At 47.8% G+C, this 21,262-nt stretch overlaps 1 protein-coding gene across 2 annotated transcripts in view; it reads left to right on the top strand.

Moving 5' to 3' along the window:
• Positions 1 to 21,262, top strand: part of LOC121637968 (son of sevenless homolog 1-like) — an 80,115-nt gene that overhangs the window by 42,049 nt on the left and 16,804 nt on the right. For both annotated transcript variants that reach the window (XM_041982355.1, XM_041982353.1), the window contains exons 10-18: positions 337 to 995; positions 1,495 to 1,576; positions 7,406 to 7,522; positions 10,661 to 10,764; positions 11,634 to 11,856; positions 11,926 to 12,045; positions 13,550 to 13,712; positions 18,421 to 18,538; positions 18,617 to 18,789. In XM_041982355.1, the coding sequence (XP_041838289.1) occupies positions 337 to 995; positions 1,495 to 1,576; positions 7,406 to 7,522; positions 10,661 to 10,764; positions 11,634 to 11,856; positions 11,926 to 12,045; positions 13,550 to 13,712; positions 18,421 to 18,538; positions 18,617 to 18,789 (1,759 nt within the window). The remainder of the gene's footprint in view (positions 1 to 336; positions 996 to 1,494; positions 1,577 to 7,405; positions 7,523 to 10,660; positions 10,765 to 11,633; positions 11,857 to 11,925; positions 12,046 to 13,549; positions 13,713 to 18,420; positions 18,539 to 18,616; positions 18,790 to 21,262) is intronic.

Below are 21,262 nucleotides of genomic sequence, written 5' to 3'. Positions count from 1 at the left end.
ATCTGCTGTGACCTCATTTCCTGTTGGACGTGCAGCCGTCACAGCAGCTCTGCTGGTTTGTACCCGACTGGGACGTCCAATCAGAACTCACCTTTGTGTCACATGATGAGCTTGTAGAAATTAACCCAATGAGGAGATGGAAGAAGATGCTGTGATGGCTTTAACACATTTTATTGATTTTTAATAACTAATTAAATTCCAATCAGGTGTAGTTTCCCTCACAACCACCTGGTTGTAGCACTAACACCCAAATCACACCTGAACCCAGATCAGACTGGTCAGATCCAGTCCGGCTTCCTCACTAACATCTCCTTCTTCTTCTTCGGTGGTGTGCAGCGAGTCGGCGTGCCGTTTCTACAGCCACCAGATGAAGGGGAAGCACCTGGCCATCAGGAAGATGAACGAGATCCAGAAGAACATCGACGGCTGGGAGGGGAAGGACATCGGCCAGTGCTGCAACGAGTTCATCATGGAGGGCACACTGACCCGGGTGGGCGCCAAACACGAACGCCACATCTTCCTGTTCGACGGCCTTATGATCTGCTGCAAGTCCAACCATGGCCCGCCCCGGCTGCCCGGTGCTGGCTCCGCCGCCGAGTACCGCCTCAAGGAAAAGTTCTTCATGCGCAAAGTTCAGATCAACGACAAGGACGACAAGGAGGGTGAGTACCGGCACGCCTTCGAGATCATCCTGAAGGACGGGAACAGCGTGGTGTTCGCCGCCAAGTCGGCGGAGGAGAAGAATGGCTGGATGGCTGCGCTGATCTCGCTGCAGTACCGCAGCACGCTGGAGCGCCTGCTGGATTCGGCCCTGGAGGAGGAGAAGGAGGAGCAGATGAGGCTGCCGGGACCCGAGGAGTACCGCTTTGCCGAGCCCGACTCCGAAGAGAACGTGGTGTTTGAGGAGAACGTCCAGTCCAAGTCCGGGATCCCCATTGTCAAAGCCGGGACGGTTCTGAAACTGATCGAGAGACTCACCTTCCACATGTACGCAGGTGAGTCGAGATGTGACACGTAGAGGTAACTTCCTGTCAAACTGATTGATCAGATGAACAGTGATCTTCACCCACCTTCAATTAGAAATGGATCCATATTCGGAGCCGATCATAAATATCTGACTCCAGGTCGGTTCCGATCCGGTGGCAGAAGACGCTGCTTGGCGGAAACCCCACCCTCAGCAGTTATTTACTCAGCTGTGACATAACGTCTGCATTTTCATGACATCACCAGCTGCCGCACAAGGCCCAGATTTAAACTCGGTGGTAGTTAGACCGAGCTTTTATTGATCTGTTGATCGGCTGTTACCTCCAACAGTTTCCTGATCAATAACTTTAGTCAGAAAGACTTCAGGCTGCTGGTTCACGTTCCGATCAGCCACGTCGTCTAGTGTAAGTAATGTCATCAGGCGTAAGTGATGTCACCAGATGTCGCCTCTTGTCCAGGTCCTGGCCAGTTTGTTGTTTCTGATCAGCTGTTTTTTGTTTACTCCCTCAGATCCCAACTTTGTGCGGACCTTTCTGACCACCTACAGATCCTTCTGCAAACCTCAGGAGCTGCTGGACCTGCTCATCGAGAGGTGAGCTCACCTGCCGGCTCATAACCAATCAGAACACATCAGAAAAACGTGAGTCCAGTGCAGAAGTAACTGTTCCGTACCGGGTTCTCCACAGAACCGATGGTTCAGTAGAACCGAGCCAGAACGAGGAGTTTAGAGCTCTTTTTATCACTGTGTCTGAATGAAGCCTCCTAGTTGTCCCTGTCAGGGTGTTCCTTATTAGATCAGGTAGACTGACCAACTGGCTGCAGCAGCTTTGGTGCAAAAGACTCAGATAAAGAAAATAAAACAGCAAAACAAACAGAGAAATCTATAAACCAGATAATAAAATCTGCAAATCTATGTACAACATGTACAAATCAGCAGAGCAGGAGAGTAAGAAGGGGAGAATATAGAAGTATAAACATTTAAATTTGGATGACAAACCAACTAGAATGTAAAAAGTAGAATAAAAGTGGTGGATAGAAGCAGCAGGTAGAGCCTGGTGTGTAAAGACAGGCTGGCAAAAGATGTCCAGCATGTAGAGCCTGCTCATCCCCTTCCTGTACACAGCTTCCAGTCTGGGTCCGTGGTCCCTCCCAGGTACTTCTAGGTCTCAGTAACCTCCACCTCCTGCCCCATGATCTTCAGTGGAGGTAGAGGAGTCCTCTTCCTCCGGAGGTCTATCACCAGCTCTCTGGTCTTGGTGAAATCCAGATGCAGGTGGTAAATCGTCTGTATTTATAAAGCGCTTTACATCATACATCACATTCACACACACATTCACACACTGATGGCGGAAGCTGCCATGCAAGGCGCTCACTGACCCATCAGACACCTCGACATGAGCTTGACCGGCCAGGATTGAACCGGCATCCTTTGAGCTACAGGACGACCACTGTCCTCCTCCTCCTCTCTCTCCTAGACACCCAACACCAGCTGAGCCATCAGAGACTTTCTGAAGGCGGCAGGACTTGGTGCTGGACTGAGGATCAGTGGTGTAGAAGGGGGACAGGAGCCAGCACAGTCCCCTGAGGACCACCAGGTCAGAGCCGACGCTGCCCAGACGGCAAACTGTGGACTGTCAGGTAGTCAGTAATCCAGGAGACCATGGCGTGGTGGATCCCACCCCTAGCAGCAGTGGCTGGATGCTGTTAAACCACCAGAGAAAGCTGAGAAAGTGGCTCACAAAGCTACCACCAGCATCCAGATCCAGTAGACCACCAGTTTTAGACCTCTTAGTTTGTTAAATGAAGATCTGAAAATATATGTCTAACTGTTGGCTCGTCGTAGAGAGGGTCACATCAGACTGGTTTAATAAAGTCGAGGTGGAGGAGTCATGTTTAGGTCCCGTTCAGGTGTCGTGTTCGTAGATCTTCCAGCTTTCAGGTTCAGCATGTGGAGATGAAATGTGCATCCCTGCTGCTCTGTGCAGGGATCTACCCACCGCCCACATGTAATAAGGACTTTCTTCAGGACTTTGCGAACCTACTCTCATCGATTATGTTGGATCACGTCTGGATTTGGATTGTTGGAGATTCTAACATTCATGTGTTGGTGGACCAAGCCGTTAACAGAAGCCTCCTTTAACTTGCATCAGGTAGTGCAGGATCCTGCACATGATAAGGGGCTCATCCTGGACCGGGTTCTCACTCCTGGTCTGCATAGAGGAGATTTATGATGCTGGTATCTCCAATTATCTGCCTGTTTTATTTAAGTTTAATCTTTTAAAGTCTGGGTCTGCTTCACCCACCTCGACCGGTTCAAGCCGCCTGATCAAGTGGACGGCGTGGCTTGTTTCCCTCTGTGGAGCTCCAGCAGCATGGAAACGGGGACCAGCTCCTGGAGGACTTTAACTCTGGGTTTGGATGTCGGAGAGGCTCGTACCGTCAGGACTAAATGCTGTGAATCAGCTGCAGAGCCGTGGCTCCACCAACACACTCGGGTCTGAGACGCATCAGAGAAAATGGAGGAAGGACCGGCTTCGTGTCTCTGGAGACATTAAAGATGCTTGAACTGAAAATCAGGCTGCTGTAAAATATGCCAGGACCCAGTTCATCTCTACCTTTGTGTCTGTAAATATTAACAAGCCTCGAATTCTTTTTAATTCTTTGAACTCCGCTTAATCCGTATGATTCCTCTCCTCTGACTCCGTCTTACTGTGAAAGATTTTTAAAATGTTGTATTAAGTGAGTGTTCTCGGGTTTTAGCCTTACTTTGCAGCCCTGATGCTGCTGATCCGTCTGTATCTGCTGCTTAGACCATGTTGAACCTGAGACTGTCTCAGATTTCTGAACTAGTTCAACATCTGAGGCCTTCATACTGTCCAGGTGACACTATTCCTCCCAGACTCTTGAAGGAGGTATTTAGTGCTGCAGGTCCCTGGTAGTTTTGTAAATTCCTCTCTTCTCTGGGCTTGTTCAGCTGCTTTTTAACATGCTGCGGTGCAGCCTCTTCTTAAAAAGACCAACTTGGATCCTAACGTTCTCTCAAACTTTAGGCCAGTTTCTGCCTTTTCTTTCTAAGGCTTTAGAAAAGGTGGTTTATCTTCAGTTACAGGATCATGTAGAACTACATGACCTCCAGGAGAAGGTCCAGTCTGGTTTTAGGTCGTGTCCCAGCACTGAAACCTTCTCAGTGTTGGCAATGATCTGCTTTTAGCTGTTGATACTGGAGTTTCTACTCTACTACTACGTTTTACTACCTTTGCAACGGTCTGATGGAGTTAACGGGACAGTGCTCAAATGGTTTCTGTACATCCTGGGAAGTTCTCTTCCTCAGAGGTCTCACTTAAAAACGAGGTACCTCAAGGCTCCATCCTGGGCCCTGTTTTATTCTCACTATATTTACCTCTGGGTCCATTTTTAAAAAACATAACGTGTCATTTTGTTGTTATGCAGACGACATCCAGATTTATCTGCCTTTGAAATCTGCTGGAGATCAACGCATAGAGAAGCTACAGAAATGCTTGCAGGACGTTAAAACATGGATGAACTTCCTCTGCATGAATGAAAATAAAAGTGTTGGGAAAAAGGACCTACTGGCAGGATGCAGCAGTGCTGTTGGCTCTCCGACTCATTTACCCGCCAGTTTATTAAAAATCTGCTGGTTGTTTATGATTTTAACCTTAAATGTGCCAGCAGGTCAGTGCAGTAGTCCAGTCTAGTTTTTATCATCTGAGGCTTATTAGTAAAGTCAAGCTTTGTCTTCCTCGTGCTGCCCTGGAAAGGCTCATTCACGCTTTCGTCTTTTCTAGACTGAACTACTGCAGCTCCCTTTATTCTGGGATGGACCCGTCTCTCCTCCGCCGGCTACAGCTAGTCCAGAACTCAGCTGCCGGCCTGTTAACTGGGACCAGGCGGTGGGAGAACATTCCCACTGCGCTGCCTTCACTGGCTACCTCTCTTTTAGAATTTCTTTTAAATTTTACTTTTGACTTTTAAATGTGAAAGTGGACCCCGTCTGTCTGAACTCCTGCACCATCACCGGCCCTGTAGAGCTCTGAGCTCAGAAGATCATATTCGGTTACTAGTCCCTGGACTGTTCTCGTGACTCGGAGAAACAGAGCTTTTTCCTCAGTAGCCCCTAAACTCTGGAACGATCTCCCTCTTTCTGGTCTGCGAGAACCTTGAATGAATTTAAATCTCTTTTAAAACTCATCTTTTTACATTGGCTTTAAGTCCAGAGAGCGCCACCATTAGGCCGGGCTTTTTACTGTCTTTTGTCTTATATTGTTTAATTGTTGTTTTGCTGTTTTTATTTTGTGTTATTTTACCTGTGCAGCAGTTTGGGAACCTCTTGGTATGTGAAAGCGCTATAAAAATAAAGATATAAATATAACTTACCTAAGAATTGACTTCAGCTAGAGGGTTGCAATATCCAGCTAACATTCCAGTTGTCCAAAACTTCAGGCACCTTGGAATACAAATATACGCCTCTCTGAATAATATTTTGAGGCATAACTATTCAGAAATACTGAATCCGGCCCTGTGGGGGGTCTGCAGTTGGGGTCACCTCGTGGCGGAGGGGTGTGGCCCCTGGTTGGGGCCCGGGGGTCTGGGCCTGCCCAGATGAGCTGCCATGGTGTGGGTTGGTGTATACCCTCGTGTCTGGTTGCTGCCCCAGGACTCAGGGTGTGGCCCGGGGGCAGGAGGGGTGTAGGGGTTTGAAGGGGAGCTGAGTGGGATTCGGGGGATTATAGGGGGAGGTGCTGCGGTGTGTTTAGGGGATGAGACTGGGAGGTTTGTGTGTGCGCCAGGATGAGGGGGTGGGGTCTGGGCTCTTCCACTGTCCTCCTCCCCCTCCTCTCCTTTCCCCCGAGACATGTGGTGGGTGGGGCCTTCTGGGGTTGGTGGCAGCTTATTGGCTGTGGTCGCTGTGTCCTGGTCGTGGAGGACGGGTGCTCCTGGTCTGTCCTGGGGGGCCTCCCAAGAAAGCTTGGTTGTCTACTGTTGCCAGCAACTGGAAGGAAGTTTGCTTCCCTCTGGTCTTACATCCCCGGACCCTCTCCTTCCCTGCTCTCTCTCTCTCTCACACACACACACACACACACACACACATGTAGGGTGCTGGAAGGCGTGCACGTTGTGCTGGGTGGAGTGAAGGCAGCCATCTAAGTGGCCTCCTTGGCTGCAGCCTGTGGCAGCTCGCCTCAGTTTTAATTATACTTAGACATCAAACATGAGCGTGTAGGAGAGTGGAGGGGGTGAGAGGGATCGTCCATGACTGCCAGCAGCTTTGCCAGCATCCTCTCCTCCACCTCCTCCAGGATGATCAGTTTACATTCAACAACAGACTGAGTCTTCCTGATCAGTTTGTCCAGTCTGTTAGCGTCCTTTGCCTCGATGCCTGCACCCCAGGACACGGCAGCAGAGAAGATGCTCACCACACCACCACCAACAGCCTGATAAAACATCTGCAGCATCTGGTTGCAGACATGAGGCGACCTGAGCCTCCTCAGGAAGGAAAGCCAGCTCATGTTCTTGTAAAATAGATGTATAAGCTATTTTCTACACAAACTGAGGATCCGTATCTGCTCTATATCATTTCTTTCCTAAGGGGTCTTATAGTAAACAACCCGTGGATAAAATGTGGAGACACGATTGCCCCAATCTTGACTGATTTGTCGGTGTATTATGGAGGCTTCCCGTAAGCCGGACCACCAACAGATCCTTTTTTACTACATATACAGGACATATTTAACCCCTTGCGAGCTCCACTGTATGAACTTGATACCTGATCGCTTGTGTGGTTTATGTTCTATAAATGATCCTGGCACCTTTTCACACTGACTGCACCTCGATGGAAGCCTCCACCCTTACTGTCCGACACCGGACCTGCCTGGAAGTCTTCTACTGCTGAGACCTGGACTGAATGGTGCTGGTGAGATGGAGACAGCTGATTCAGTTAGAAACATATAGAATGAACTCCACCTCATCATGAATTTAAAACAGCTCTGGCTGTGCATGTGGGTGTGTGAGTGTGCACGGGGTGGTGGCCGGTCATATTACTGTCCTCGTTTCTGGGGCTGGTTTAGGAGAAGCGTTGTGTCGTTTATTTCTAGTTCCATGCTGCCTTTATTTTTCATGTTAACTAAAGAGTTTTGTGATTGTTTGGCTGTTTATTTGTTTTTGTTCAATAAAATATTTGATCACAAAAAAGTCAATTTAAAGATCAACTGAAAGTCTTTCTTTGTTTAAAAATAATTTTGTTAATCTTTATAACATACTAGTCCAATGGTCAGTTCTATTTCATTATTGGTCTATTCTATCCTCTTCCATTCTATTCTATTCTATTAGTCTATTTTAGTCTAATCTAGTGTTCTAGAACCATCCAGATCTGTGTTCTTGTCTCAGGTGTGTCTGTTTTCAGGTTTGAGATCCCGGAGCCGAGGATGACTGACACGGATCAGATGGAGGGCGGAGAGCCACTGCTCAGCGCTGAGCTCAAACGCTTCCGTAAAGAGTTCGTTCAGCCAGTTCAGCTCAGGTAAACAACACAACTGCTGCAGGTAAACAACACAACTGCTGCAGGTACACACAACACACCTGCTGCAGGTACACACAACACACCTGCTGCAGGTACACACAACACACCTGCTGCAGGTACACAACACAACTGCTGCAGGTAAACAACACAACTGCTGCAGGTAAACAACAGACCTGCTGCAGGTACACAACACACATGCTGCAGGTAAACAACACACCTGCTCCAGACCAGGCTAACTGCCGGAAGATTAATCCTAGCGAGTCACCTGCATGTCCAACGTCAATTCTGTGAGGAATTAATGTGTTTTACAGCATGTCCATGGTCTTCCTAAGTATGGCGTGTCCTCTTAATCATCCAGTATTAAAATATTACATATACAGTCACTGTACATTTAATCCAAATCTCTTCGTAATCGCAACAGCCTTTTTATATGGATTCGAGTTGCAGTATTATTACTCAGGCCAAGTGTTATATTGCTATGCTAATGAAGACTGCTCGTCAAATTGCTGTCAGAGGTTCTATAAATATGTTTTATTGCATTAATTGAGATTACAAAACACAGCGGATGAGGTTACAAAGGTGTATTCAAAGAAATCCGTGACGAGGGCAATGTAGAATATTCAGGTCCAACTCCCCTTCACCTGTTCCCTCTTCATAATGGCTTGCCCTTTTTCGGAGGATGTGCTGGACGAGGAAGCCCGCATCCTCAGAAGAGCATTGAGACGTGAACGAGTCTTCAGGGACAGCTCACATCCCCTGGCCTTTGGAGATGACTATGTCATTGAGAGATACAGATTTTCTGTTACTGGATTTCCAGGTCCAGTTTTCTGAGTGTCCGGCGTTTAATCTCAAGATCCAGCTCCATTCCTTGGAGCTTTCTCTTTTTGAGTCAGCTTTTAACATCTGCCAGCTCTCTCTCTCTCTCCAGGTGCCCTGAATAAAGCGTTCTGACAGTTTGTGAAGTCTGTAAAGGAAATGTCAGTTAGCACAGCAGTATTTGTGCATAACGTAGATGTACTTTAGCCAATACTCACAATGTTACCAGGCTGCTTAGGAGACTGTGCAGCATCCGGGTCCTGTTACACATTTTCTATTAGCACCACATCACTGACTTCATATCCTTCATGGAATAAATAAGCAGGCCAATCCCATAAAACTGACATGCCTCAAGCCTTCTGGACTCCACTGACACAGTCTCCTCATCTGCAGACGTGCATTCTGCAGCTGCAGATGTGCCTTCCCCCTGCCGTATACATGCAGCGAGAGGACTTGGATTAAGATTTCACAGAACATACCAAGCCTGTGATTTGGAGACACTGTACTAACCGGATCATCTTCTGGTGGCTCCAAAAGTGTAATTGTGTTCCCAGACACTGCGAGGTTATCCAAAGTCAGACACTATATTATATTTGATTGTGTTCCATGTGCAGTAGAATTGCAGTACTTTGTGTACCTTGTATGAAGCGGACAGTTTCTGTGGCTGGGACAGAGTCAGTTATTGTCCCTCCCTGGATCCCCTCCATCACTGGCCTCCCTTTATTTAAATGGAGGCCAGTTCCTCTGCTGGAGTCACATCCTGGCTTGGTGGGCCGCCCCCTGTGCCAGTTTATAGGCCTTTTTTTAACTGCTACAATCATACAGACATTGAACATGTCAGCAGACACCTCGTCTATTCACCTCATTTGTTCACGGTTATCTACTTTGGAGTCACTTACCAGCCTGCAAAATGTTCTTATATTTAATTTTTTCTTGCTGCCAGGTCCTTTTATGGCCAGACAGGTTTGTCCTTTATGAAGGACAGAAAGATAAAATAGATAAAAACGTTACATGAGGAAAATAGATTAAATGACACATTGTGGATGATTGTTTGCACCTAATCATACTCTACATTTCCTGAGTAACATGCACCTGCTTGTCACTCTTAAAGTATACAACAGTTAGTGGATTTGAAAAGTAACTCCTTTAATTGTAGCCTAATTATGACAGTTCCAGTGGAGCACTGTTTATTAATTGTACAGTTTTTGACCACTTACGCATTGAGCCGGTCGGCTATTGTCTGCCAGACTCTCTCGCGTTCTTTACTTATGGCATTGGTGTTGCCTTTTTTCCTTATAATATCCTTAACTTCGTCAGAGAACTCCGTCAGGAACTGTTGTTCAGCGGCCGTGACGTAGGACGCGCGACTTTTATCCATTTCCCCATCGGTGATTCTGTGAGCGATCGCGAGGTCTGCTTCAGTATGCCGTGCACACGCACTTATCCCAACTATCTTCACCTGGCTTAACCTAGCCGCACCTTCTCATCCTGGCTCAGCAAACGTGCAACCAATTAAGCCAGGATAGGCCGAGCAAGCTAGGTCAAGCTGGGCTTGCTTAATTATCCTGGATTTCTTTATTCTGGTTTCGTGCAATACCCCTCTGCTGCAGGCACACACAACACACCTGCTGTAGGTAAACAACACACCTGCTGCAGATACACACAACACACCCGCTGCAGGTACACACAACACACCTGCTGCAGGTACACACAACACACCTGCTGCAGGAACACACAACACACCTGCTGCAGGTACACAACACACCTGCTGCAGATACACACAACACACCTGCTGCAGGTACACAACACACCCGCTGCAGGTACACACAACACACCTGCTGCAGGTAAACAACGCACCTGCTGCAGATACACACAACACACCTGCTGCAGGTCCACACAACACACCTGCTGCAGGTACACACAACACACCTGCTGCAGGTACACACAACACACCTGCTGCAGGTAAACAACGCACCTGCTGCAGATACACACAACACACCTGCTGCAGGTAAACAAAGCACCTGCTGCAGGTACACAACACACCTGCTGCAGGTACACAACACACCCGTTGCAGGTACACACAACACACCTGCTGCAGGTACACACAACACACCTGTTGCAGTTAAACAACACACCTGAACATCAGCATCTTCCTCCTGAGGAATTCCCTCCTACATGCCGTCTGCTCTGGGTTCAGTTAAAGGTTGTCTGACAGTTTTCCAACATTCAACTACAGCGAAGTCTGTGATCTGTTCGCATCATGGTTACCTAAAAACAGATCTGCAGCCTGGTTCTGGTTCTGACTTCATTTTGCTCCTGCAGAGTTCTGAATGTGTGTCGTCACTGGGTGGAGCATCACTTTTACGACTTTGAGAGAGACGCTGGCCTGTTGACACAACTGGAGGAGTTCATAGCTTCAGTCAGAGGTCTGTACCTGTTAACCCGTCCATGCACCTGTTAACACATCCACGCACCTGTTAACCCGTCTATGCACCTGTTAACCCATCCACGCACCTGTTAACCCGTCTATGCACCTGTTAACCCATCCACGCACCTGTTAACCCATCCACGCACCTGTTAACCCGTCTATGCACCTGTTAACCCATCCACACACCTGTTAACCCATCCACGCACCTGTTAACCCGTCCATGCACCTGTTAACCCGTCCACGCACCTGTTAACCCATCCACGCATCTGTTAACCCGTCCATGCACCTGTTAACCCGTCTATGCACCTGTTAACCCATCCACGCACCTGTTAACCCGTCTATGCACCTGTTAACCCATCCACGCACCTATTAACCCATCCACGCACCTGTTAACCCGTCTATGCACCTGTTAACCCGTCCACGCGCCTGTTAACCCATCCACGCACCTGTTAACCCGTCCATGCACCTGTTAACCCGTCCATGCACCTGTTAACCCATCCACGCACCTGTTAACCCGTCCATGCACCTGTTAACCCATCCACGCACCTGTTAACCCGTCTATGCACCTGTTAACCCATCCACGCACCTGTTAACCCGTCTATGCACCTGTTAACCCGTCCACGTGCCTGTTAACCCATCCACGCACCTGTTAACCCGTCCACGTGCCTGTTAACCCATCCACGCACCTGTTAACCCGTCTATGCACCTGTTAACCCATCCACGCGCCTGTTAACCCATCCACGCACCTGTTAACCCGTCTATGCACCTGTTAACCCGTCCACACACCTGTCAACACCTATCCAAACATCAGGTATCTGATTTCATTGTTGTGGCTATAGCACGTAAAGATGATGTCATGTGTTGCAGGTAAAACCATGAAAAAGTGGGTGGAGTCAATCACTAAGATCATCCAGAGGAAGAAGCAGGTTCAGGTGAGCCCGCCCAGCCACAGCATCACCTTCCAGAACTCTCCGCCTCCCATCGAGTGGCACATCTGTAAACCAGGAAACGTGGATCAGTTTGACCTCATGACGCTGCACCCAATTGAGATCGCGCGCCAGCTCACCCTGCTGGAGTCAGAGTTTTACAGGTAATATAGTGGTAGAGCGGCAGACCTTTCAGCATGGTCAGCTGACTGACCTCTGACCAATCCCTGCAGGGCGGTGCAGCCGTCGGAGTTGGTCGGCAGCGTCTGGACCAAAGAAGACAAAGAGATTCACTCTCCCAACCTGCTGAGGATGATCCGACACACCACCAACCTCACCCTGTGGCTGGAGAAGTAAGACTTCCCCTGACCTCACCTGACGCTTTACCAGGAGGTGTCTAGTGTTACCTGAGGCTTGAAACGTCGCTGCAGGTGTATTGTGTCTGAAACCGTCCGACTTTTTAAACCAGTTTTTACCTCGGTAGAAAGTGATCTCCTACTGATAGTTAACAGCTCGCTGGCATCAGGCTCTAAGGATGGCTGCCATTAAGCCCCTCCCCTAGATGAAAGTTGTATTTCACCAGCTTCATGACTTTTTAAGTGAAAGTGGAAATGTGGAAAAATTTCAGTCCGGTTTCCGACCTCATCACAGCCCTGAAACAGCTCTGGTCACAGTGGCAAAGGACTGGTTCTGGTCAAGTATCAGTCCTGGTTCTGTTGGATCTCAGTGCTGCGTTTGATACTGTAGATCACAAAGAATCCTGTTTTCAGGCTGGAAAACTGGGTTGGACTTTCTGGAGCTGTTCTTCACTGGTTCAGGTCCTATTTAGAAGGCCGGAGTTATTTAGTTCCGATCAGCAGCTATGAATCCGAGCGAGTGGCCATGACTTGTGGAATCCCCCAGGGGTCAGTCCTTGAACCTCTTCTGTTCAACTTGTATATGCTCCCTTTGGGTAAAATATTACAGAACTATAGCATTTATTATCAAAGTTATGCTGATGATACACAACTTTATGTCTCTGTCACCAGACGACTGCAGCCCAGCAGACTTACAGACCTACTGAGTCTGGAGCAAATAAACACCTGGATGAAGGAGAATTTCCTACAATTAAATTAAGATAAAACTGAGATTGTGTTTGGTAGCAAAGAGAAGGGGGTCAGCATTGGCAAACACCTGGAGACTCGGGCTCTTAAAACCACCGACCAAGTTGGTAACCTTGGAGTGTTGATAGACTCAGACCTGACTTTCAGCAGCCACATCAAAGCTTCACTAAGAAGCTTTTTACCAGCTCAGAAACATCAACAGAATTAAAGGTTTAGTCTCCCAGAAAGACCTGGAGAAACTCATCCATGCATTCATCTCCAGTAGGCTGGATTACTGTAATGGTCTTTAACAGGATTTCACAGTAAGACCAGTAAACACCTGCAACTAATCTAGATGCTGCTGCTGGAGTTTTAACCAGGACTAAGAGATCTAAACACACCAGTTATAACATCTTTACACTGGTTTGTAGTTTATACTGGTTTCCAGTCAGTCACAGAATAGATTTAAATTTTCTGATGGTTTACATCAAAGAACAGTTTAGACCCAGAATCCATCTGATACGTTTAGAGAATATAAACCTGTCAGAGCTCTGAGATCCAGAGACTCTGGTCAACTAGTCCAGACCAGGGTCCAGGCCAGAGTCCAGACTAAACATGGAGAAGCTGTCATGCTGTAGTGGAGATGAAACTTCCACCAAACGTAGAGACTTTAAATCTGTTATGCTTTTATAGTTTTATATGAAGCTCTGAATTGTGAAATGTAGAAATAAACTACTTGTCTGAGTGTTACCTGAGACCTTTGTTGTCTCTGCAGGTGTATTGTAGAAACGGAGAACTTGGAGGAGCGAGTTGCCGTTATTTCTCGGATTATCGAGATCTTGCAGGTTTTCCAGGAACTCAACAACTTCAACGGTGTTCTGGAAGTGGTCAGTGCCATGAACTCTTCACCTGTCTACAGACTGGACCACACCTTTGAGGTAACACTCACCTGTAAACTCCTCCAAAACTTCATTTATGGAATGAAATCACTGCAAACCCCTCTGTTTGTTTGGTCAAAAGTTCAAAATCACTTTATTGTTTCACTTGTAGTTGTAAGAGTTTTTATCAGACAGAGGTGTAATTTTACATTTTTGACAAGTTTCCACTGAAACTTTAGAAATTTCAGAAACAGCATCCGACGTGTGACTTGACGTGTCTTTATCAGCTGATGGTATCCCAGAGGCGTGGCCAGCCCAGCAATCTGTTTATTGTTTCAGACATGCTGTGGGCGTGGCATAAAGAAATTTCTCAAACTGAAGAATCAGTTCTGAGTCCATTTACATGACCATCAAAATCCAGGAACTGGAAATAATCAGATTACTCAAATAATCAGATCTGACGCGTCTACATGCACTTCTGTGATGTACTCAAAGTCAATGTTGTGTTTGTGTATATGCTGTGGATGATGTGTGTGTGTGGGGGTATGTTTGTGTGTGTGCATGTGCTAGGATGAGTGGGAGTGTGCAAGATCATAGGTGAGTAGGTGGGGTGGGGAGGGATGACATGACATGACCCTGTGGGTGGGCCTGGGGGTGGTGCGCCGTGGATCTGGGTTCTCTCGCTATTCTCTTTCCGCTCCTCTCCCCCTGGGTGTCTGGTGGGTGGGTGTCTTCTGGAGTCGGTGGCGGCTCGTTGGCTGCAGTCGCTGCGTGGCCTGGTCATGGGGGGCCGCTGCCTCTGGCCTGTCTTGCCCTGGGGGGCCTCCTGGGGAACGGGGTGCCTAGTGCTGTCAGCAGCTCACCATCCGGAGGGAGGTTCGCTTTCCTTCGGACTTACATCCCCGGACCCCTCTTCTTCCCCACTCTCTATCTGTCTTACATAGACACATACACACACATAGGGATTTAGGAGGCATGCACGTCATGCGGGGTGTAGCCGGGGGGGCCACCCAAGTGGCTTCCTTGGCTGCACCCTGTGGAGACTCGCCTCTCGGGTTAAATTACACTTAGACATCAAAACACAACACAAACAACTTCTGGGGGGCGTGTCATTTGGTGCATGGAGGGCGGGACTACTAACGTGAACTTGCTCCCAGCAAAATGTGGTCACTGCCCCCCAGTTTTACTTGCAAAAAAACCACACTTACCACTAACAGTCATTAGCGGGAAGGAGGAGAAGGACAGTGGGGACACCTCACACCCCTCTTCCCTGGGGCAATGCCGGGGGCGGGTGGGGGGAGGTGGTTGCCCTGGGGGCTAGGAGACTGGGGCGGCTGTGCTGATGGGGGGCTGCTGATACTGGGGGATGCCCGGTCGGCCGCATCTGGGTGGGAGGTAATGGGGGGTGGCTGGGGATGGCGGTGGGGGCCTGGTTTTCATGGGCATGGTGCGATCCCTCTGCCTTTGGGGAATGGGGGGGCGGCCTCTGGGCTCCTGGGGTCCTGGGCCCTTTGCTCTGGCCGGTCCCTGGCGGGGCCGGCGGCTGCTGATCTTGGCCCACTGGGACCTGTGCCCCAAGACCATGGGGGGCTCTGGCTGGGGCTCTCCTCTGTGGCCCTTCGGGTGGGGCTGGAGTCGTCTTCGTGGTGGGGTAGCTTGGGTTAGTGCTTCAGGGCTGCTGCTGAGGGCCCGGGTCTCTGGGCTGCCCTGGTCTGCCTCTGACCTCCGTAGAGGCGTGGTCGCATTTGCACGATCTCACTCACCACTCTTCATCACTGATCCCTCCTGTTCCTCATCCTCTGCATGCTGACAGTCACTGAGGTGTCCAGTGTGTTTATTTACTAAGAGATAATTCTTGTTTTTTCCCTTTGAGTTAGTATCTGGCTGTTGTTGTGCTACTTTCATGATATCATGACTTTTTGATTTGGTTATTATTTAAAAACTCTTAATGACTAGCAGCTCTGTTTTTTTGTAAAAAAAAGAATTTTCTATCTTTTTCTGTCCCCTCCAGTCAGGTCCAGTAAGATTACATAGATTCCATGATTCAGAGTAAATAAATAAATCAGATTATCAAGAGGAGCCTCTTACCCATAAACCTCCCCTTGGCAGAGCAAATTTGATACTGCAACCAGACCACCATTCTGCTGGTATGATGGTGGACAAGACATGTTAAAAAAAAAGTCCAGGGGTCTCATGTCTAAAACATTGCAAGCAGTTTCCCCTTTATTGACCACAGACTAGGTGGACATGTGCGCACCTGAATCGATCTCATATGCCGCCCTGAGCACACCCAATTCAGCAATACCTGGTCCATGCAAAGCAGGACAAGATGGTTATTGCAAATTAAGCTGCTGCTGATCAAAGAGGAAACCATGGCAACAAACGGAAAAAGAAAAGAAACTTTTCCGACACAGAAACTGAGGTGTTCATTGGTGGAGGCGACAGAAGACGTTTGGTGGCCACAGCAGCACAGCCACAAACAGAAAAGCTGCAGATGGTTACCCACCGGACCTCCGCCACAGATACCCACAGGACCTCTGCCCCGAATACCCACCGGACCCTTCCCAGATACCCACCGGACCCACCCTGGATACCCACAGGACCTCCGCCCTGGATAACTGATAAAAAGCGGAGCTGATTAAAAGACCTAGTTTGACCTCAATGTTTGGCAGAAAGAAAGACTTTCGTCCCACTATCAGAGTGTGTCTGCAACTGGATCAGGCCCGAGCTCACACCCTGGACCAGAATGTGGAGGAGAGAGACCCTGACCTGGCAGAGACTGCAGATGAATATACACCTTCTGACTGCCTTTACTTATAATCTACAACTGAAGAATGCAAGAAAGTCCTATTTCTCTGACATTATTAGCAAAAACTATCATAAAGCTCCGGTCTTATTTGCTATGGTTGACAGGATAACAAACCCTCCTGTGTCAATAGCACCTGAACTTTATTCCACCAAGGCCTGCATTGAGTTTGCCAAATTATTCATGTAAAAAGTCCAAAATATCAGACAAGTAGTTGGTTTATCAACAGCAGGTTCAGCAGACATACTGTGTCCATTGAAAAACAGTTTAACCACCATGACACAGTTTAATCCATTAACAGCAAAGATCTGGGCGACACCTTATGTCAGCTGAACTCCTCTTGCTGCTTGGACATCCTGCCCACAGGTTTCTTCAGTAAGGTCTCAAAGACTCTGGAACCAGATCTGGTCCAGGTCGTGAACTGGTCTTTAATTTCTGGCGTCTTCCCAGAACTTTTAAAAACAGCTGTCATCAAACCTCTGCTAAAAAGGGACAATTTAGACACAAATGAGCAACTACAGACCAATCTCAAATCTTATTTACTTATATTTAAGTATGATAATCGAAAAAGTTGTTTTTCGTCAGCCAAACGACTTTTTAACACAAACAGCTGCTACAATGTCTTCCAGTCAGGTTTTAGACAGCACCACAGCACCAAGATGCTCTGACCAAAGTCATTAATGACATAAGTTTGAATACAGATGATGGAAAAATGTCAGTCTTAGTCTTACTGGACCTCAGTGCTGCATTTGATACAGTCGACCACAATATATTACTCCCGACTGGAGAACTGGGTGGCCTTGCTGGTGCTACACTGGTTTAAATCTTATTTAGAGAACAGGAAGTACTTTGTGTCAGTAGGTAACTTTACATCTGAGCAGACAAGAATTACATGTGGAGTTCCCCAATGTTCCATCCTGGGGCCTCTTCTGTTTAACATCTACATGCTCCCACTGGTACAGGTCATAAAGAACAACATTAGTTACCATAGCTACGCAGATGACACACAGGTATGTATTACAATGTCACCAGGAGACCGAGGCCCCGTACAGGCTCTTGGTAAATGTATTGAGGGGATTAATGACTGGATGTGTCTGAACTTTCTCCAGTTAAACAAAAACTAAACTGAGGTGACCAGGAAAGTAGATCCTAGAACTCCAGTCCTCACTAAGACCAGGAAAGTAGATCCTAGAACTCCAGTCCTCACTAAGACCAGGAACGTAGATCCTAGAACTCCAGTAGTCCTCACTAAGACCAGGAAAGTATATCCTAGACTTCCAGTCCTCACTAAGACCAGGAACGTAGATCCTAGAACTCCAGTCCTCACTAAGACCAGGAAAGTAGATCCTAGAACTCCAGTCCTCACTAAGACCAGGAAAGTAGATCCTAGACCTCCAGTCCTCACTAAGACCAGGAAAGTAGATCCTAGAACTCCAGTTCTCAGATCTTTACACTGGCTTCCTGCTGTTAGTTTACAAAGACCTGAATGGTTTAGGACCAGAATCCATTCAGGATCTTCTGGTTGGTTATGGACCAGATCCCTCAGGTCATCAGGGTCAGGTCTACTTTCTGTTCCCACTCAGAACTAAACGTGGAGAGGCAGCGTTCAGCTTTTTTGCTCCTCACATGTGGAACAAACTCCCAGAAACCTGCAGGTCTGCTGACTCAGCAGTTTTACACCAGAGTTAAAACTTTTCTATTTGCTGCCTTTTATCGGAACAGCTGTTAATTCCCCACACTGGAACTTTATTTCTGGCTTTTTATCTAATTCTTTCTGTTTTTATTTAATTTCTCTGATTTTTTAAAGTCTGTTTTTGATGCACCTCATTGCTTCCTGCACCCTCTGTGATGATTTAATGTTTAATGTAAATCATTAAATGTCTTGAACATGAACTGTTCTATACAAAAAAAAATCCTGAAGAAAAAGAAAATAAACAAGTTTTTTCTGCTTTTTGTTTGTAGCAAATTCCGAGTCGACAGAGAAAAATCCTGGAAGATGCTCACGAGCTGAGTGAAGATCACTACAAGAAGTATTTAGCTAAACTGCGCTCCATCAACCCCCCCTGTGTTCCGTTCTTTGGTACGCCCGGACTTTCACCTGTCCGTCAGAGCCACAGGTGTCAGATAAGCAGCACTCAAACCTGTTCATGTGTTCCAGGAATCTACCTGACCAACATCCTGAAGACGGAGGAGGGAAACCCCGACATCCTGCGCCGACATGGCAAAGACCTGATCAACTTCAGCAAGAGACGGAAGGTTGCCGAGATCACCGGAGAGATCCAACAGTACCAGAACCAGCCGTACTGCCTGAGGGTGGAGAATGACATCAGGGTCAGTCCATGCTGATGTCACTCCTTGCTAATACGCACATCTTTATGACTTCATTTAAATTAAAAAATCTTTGTTACGCCCTGAAGGTAGATGATCACATTGCTGCAGTGTGCACGGCCTCCTGTAGCTTCCTGTGTTCCAGCAGACCTGAAGAAGCCTCTGTCTGAGCACGGTTTCCTTCTCACAAAGTGACTGACCAGTTCTCTATACTCTTCCTCTTCTTGTCCATCACTGATACTCCCCACAGCTGCAGAGTAATCAGAGTATTTCTGCAGATGACAGTTGTACTGGAGGTCTGAGGTGTACGGTGTGAAGAGAAATGGTGAGAGTCCCTTGTGGTGCTGACCATCATCTCTGACACAAAACCTTTAAGTCTCATATGCTGGTCTGTTTGTGAGGGTAGTCATAAATCCAGTGAGATGTTACGACAACTGGTCTGTAGTCATCTGCTTCAGATGGTTGGAACAATGCAGGATGTTTTCCACAGCACAGGAACTCTATTCTGAATCAGGCTGGTGTTAAAAAGCTGCTGAAGAATCCACCATAGTTGATTTGAGCAGGTTTTCAGAACCCTGGAGCTGAAAACGTCTGGACCTGCAGCCTTGATCTGGATCAGTTTCTCCAGATGCTTCTTCACCTGACTGCAGGAGACAGACGGTGGAGGTGGAGGAAGGGGACGTCTGGGGAGACAGACGGACTAGAGGTGGAGGAAGGGGACGTCTGGGGAGACAGACAGGCTAGGGGTGGAGGAAGGGGACGTCTCAGTATTTTAAGATGGGGAGGGAGATGAGGATGTTAAGGTCCATGACTGAGCTGCAGAGGGGAGGTGGGACAGGAAAGCTGTGAGCTCATGGAGAGGGTGTGGTCTGCTAGGGTGGAGGAAGGGGACGTCTGGGGAGACAGACGGGCTAGAGGTGGAGGAAGGGGATGTCTGGGGAGACAGACGGGCTAGAGGTGGAGGAAGGGGATGTCTGGGGAGACAGATGGGCTAGAGGTGGAGGAAGGGGACGTCTGGGATGACAGACGGGCTACAGGTGGAGGAAGGGGGTGTCTGGGGAGACAGACGGGCTAGAGGTGGAAGAAGGGGATGTCTGGGGAGACAGATGGGCTAGAGGTGGAGGAAGGGGACGTCTGGGAAGACAGACGGGCTAGAGGTGGAGGAAGGGGATGTCTGGGGAGACAGACTGGCTAGAGGTGGAGGAAGGGGACGTCTGGGGAGACAGACGGGCTAGAGGTGGAGGAAGGGGGAAACATTTTATCATTTACCATTTAATTGAATCTATTGAAGAACATGTGTAAGTCAGCTCTGTCCAGACCTCCGTCAGTCTGATCCCCTTTAACATTTCTGACCTACTCCTGGAGCTGCTTTCTAACTTCTTCCTGTAGTCCTCTTTGCACATCTTCATCTTTGTTTTACGTAGTCTTTGCTTTGGCTTCAATAACTCTCTGTCTCCATGCCTGAAGGCTTTCCTTTTGATGTTTACTAGTTTTTCAGGTCTCTGGGGATCCCTGGGGATCCAGGGTTTGTTACTGGGGAAGCATCTCACTGTTGGGACGGTGCTGTCCACACACTTGATAAAATCTGTCTCACACTTAGTCATGGCATTGATGTTTCCATGTGGTTCACAGAGGACGTTCCAGTCTGTGTTCTCAAAGCACTTCTCGGAGCATCTTCAGCTTCATTAGACCAGGTTTTTATAGTCTGGTTGCTGCTCAGTAATGACCTTTAGGTGGAGATGAGAAGAACCAGATTATGGTCTGATCTTCCTAAAGGAGGCAGGCCAGAGGATCTGGGTGTATTTTTAACATTAGCATAAGAAGAGTCAAGTGGGTTCACCAAGCAAGATGGACGCATGATTGGAGACTACCGGTAGAAGCCCTCGAGTTTATTTGAATTTGCTAGTTAATTTCGGCTTCTTAAAATTCTGTTAAGAATTTGTAAGAAAACTGTTTTTGTTTTTTTTTGTTTGAAGAGTGATATTTTAATAATGATGACGACCCGGACGGCCAAACTAAATCAAGCTAGCGGAGCTAACGCTAAGCCTGCTAACGCTAGCCCTAGCAAAACAGCAGACACGAGTGTAATGTCTGCTATGCAACAATCACTGGATAAGGCTACTGCAGAGATGGCGAGAGTTGGACAGCTTTTGTCGAGTTTGCAAGCTGATATGAGCGAGATAAAAGAGGTTAACTTAGGCCTACGGACGGATGTGGATAGCGTCCTGCAACGACTAGATGAGGCTGAGCACCGCATTTCTCAGCTGGAGGACGACAACAGTAAACTTAACAAATCTGCTGATAAAAGCGCCAAAAAGTGTGAGGAGTTACATCAAGCAATAGAGCAGGGCTACTCAATTCGGTCCTACGAGGGCCGCAATCCAGCAGGTTTTCCATGTATCCCTGCACCCACACACCTGAGTCAAATTAGGTGGCTCTAACAGCCAATCAGGTTCTACACAATAACTCATTAATT

This window comes from Melanotaenia boesemani, chromosome 4, assembly GCF_017639745.1.
Source record: "Melanotaenia boesemani isolate fMelBoe1 chromosome 4, fMelBoe1.pri, whole genome shotgun sequence".
Classification (NCBI taxonomy): Eukaryota; Metazoa; Chordata; class Actinopteri; order Atheriniformes; family Melanotaeniidae; genus Melanotaenia; species Melanotaenia boesemani.
Note: the sequence above shows the minus strand (reverse complement) of the source record. Positions and strands in the feature narration are given on the sequence as shown.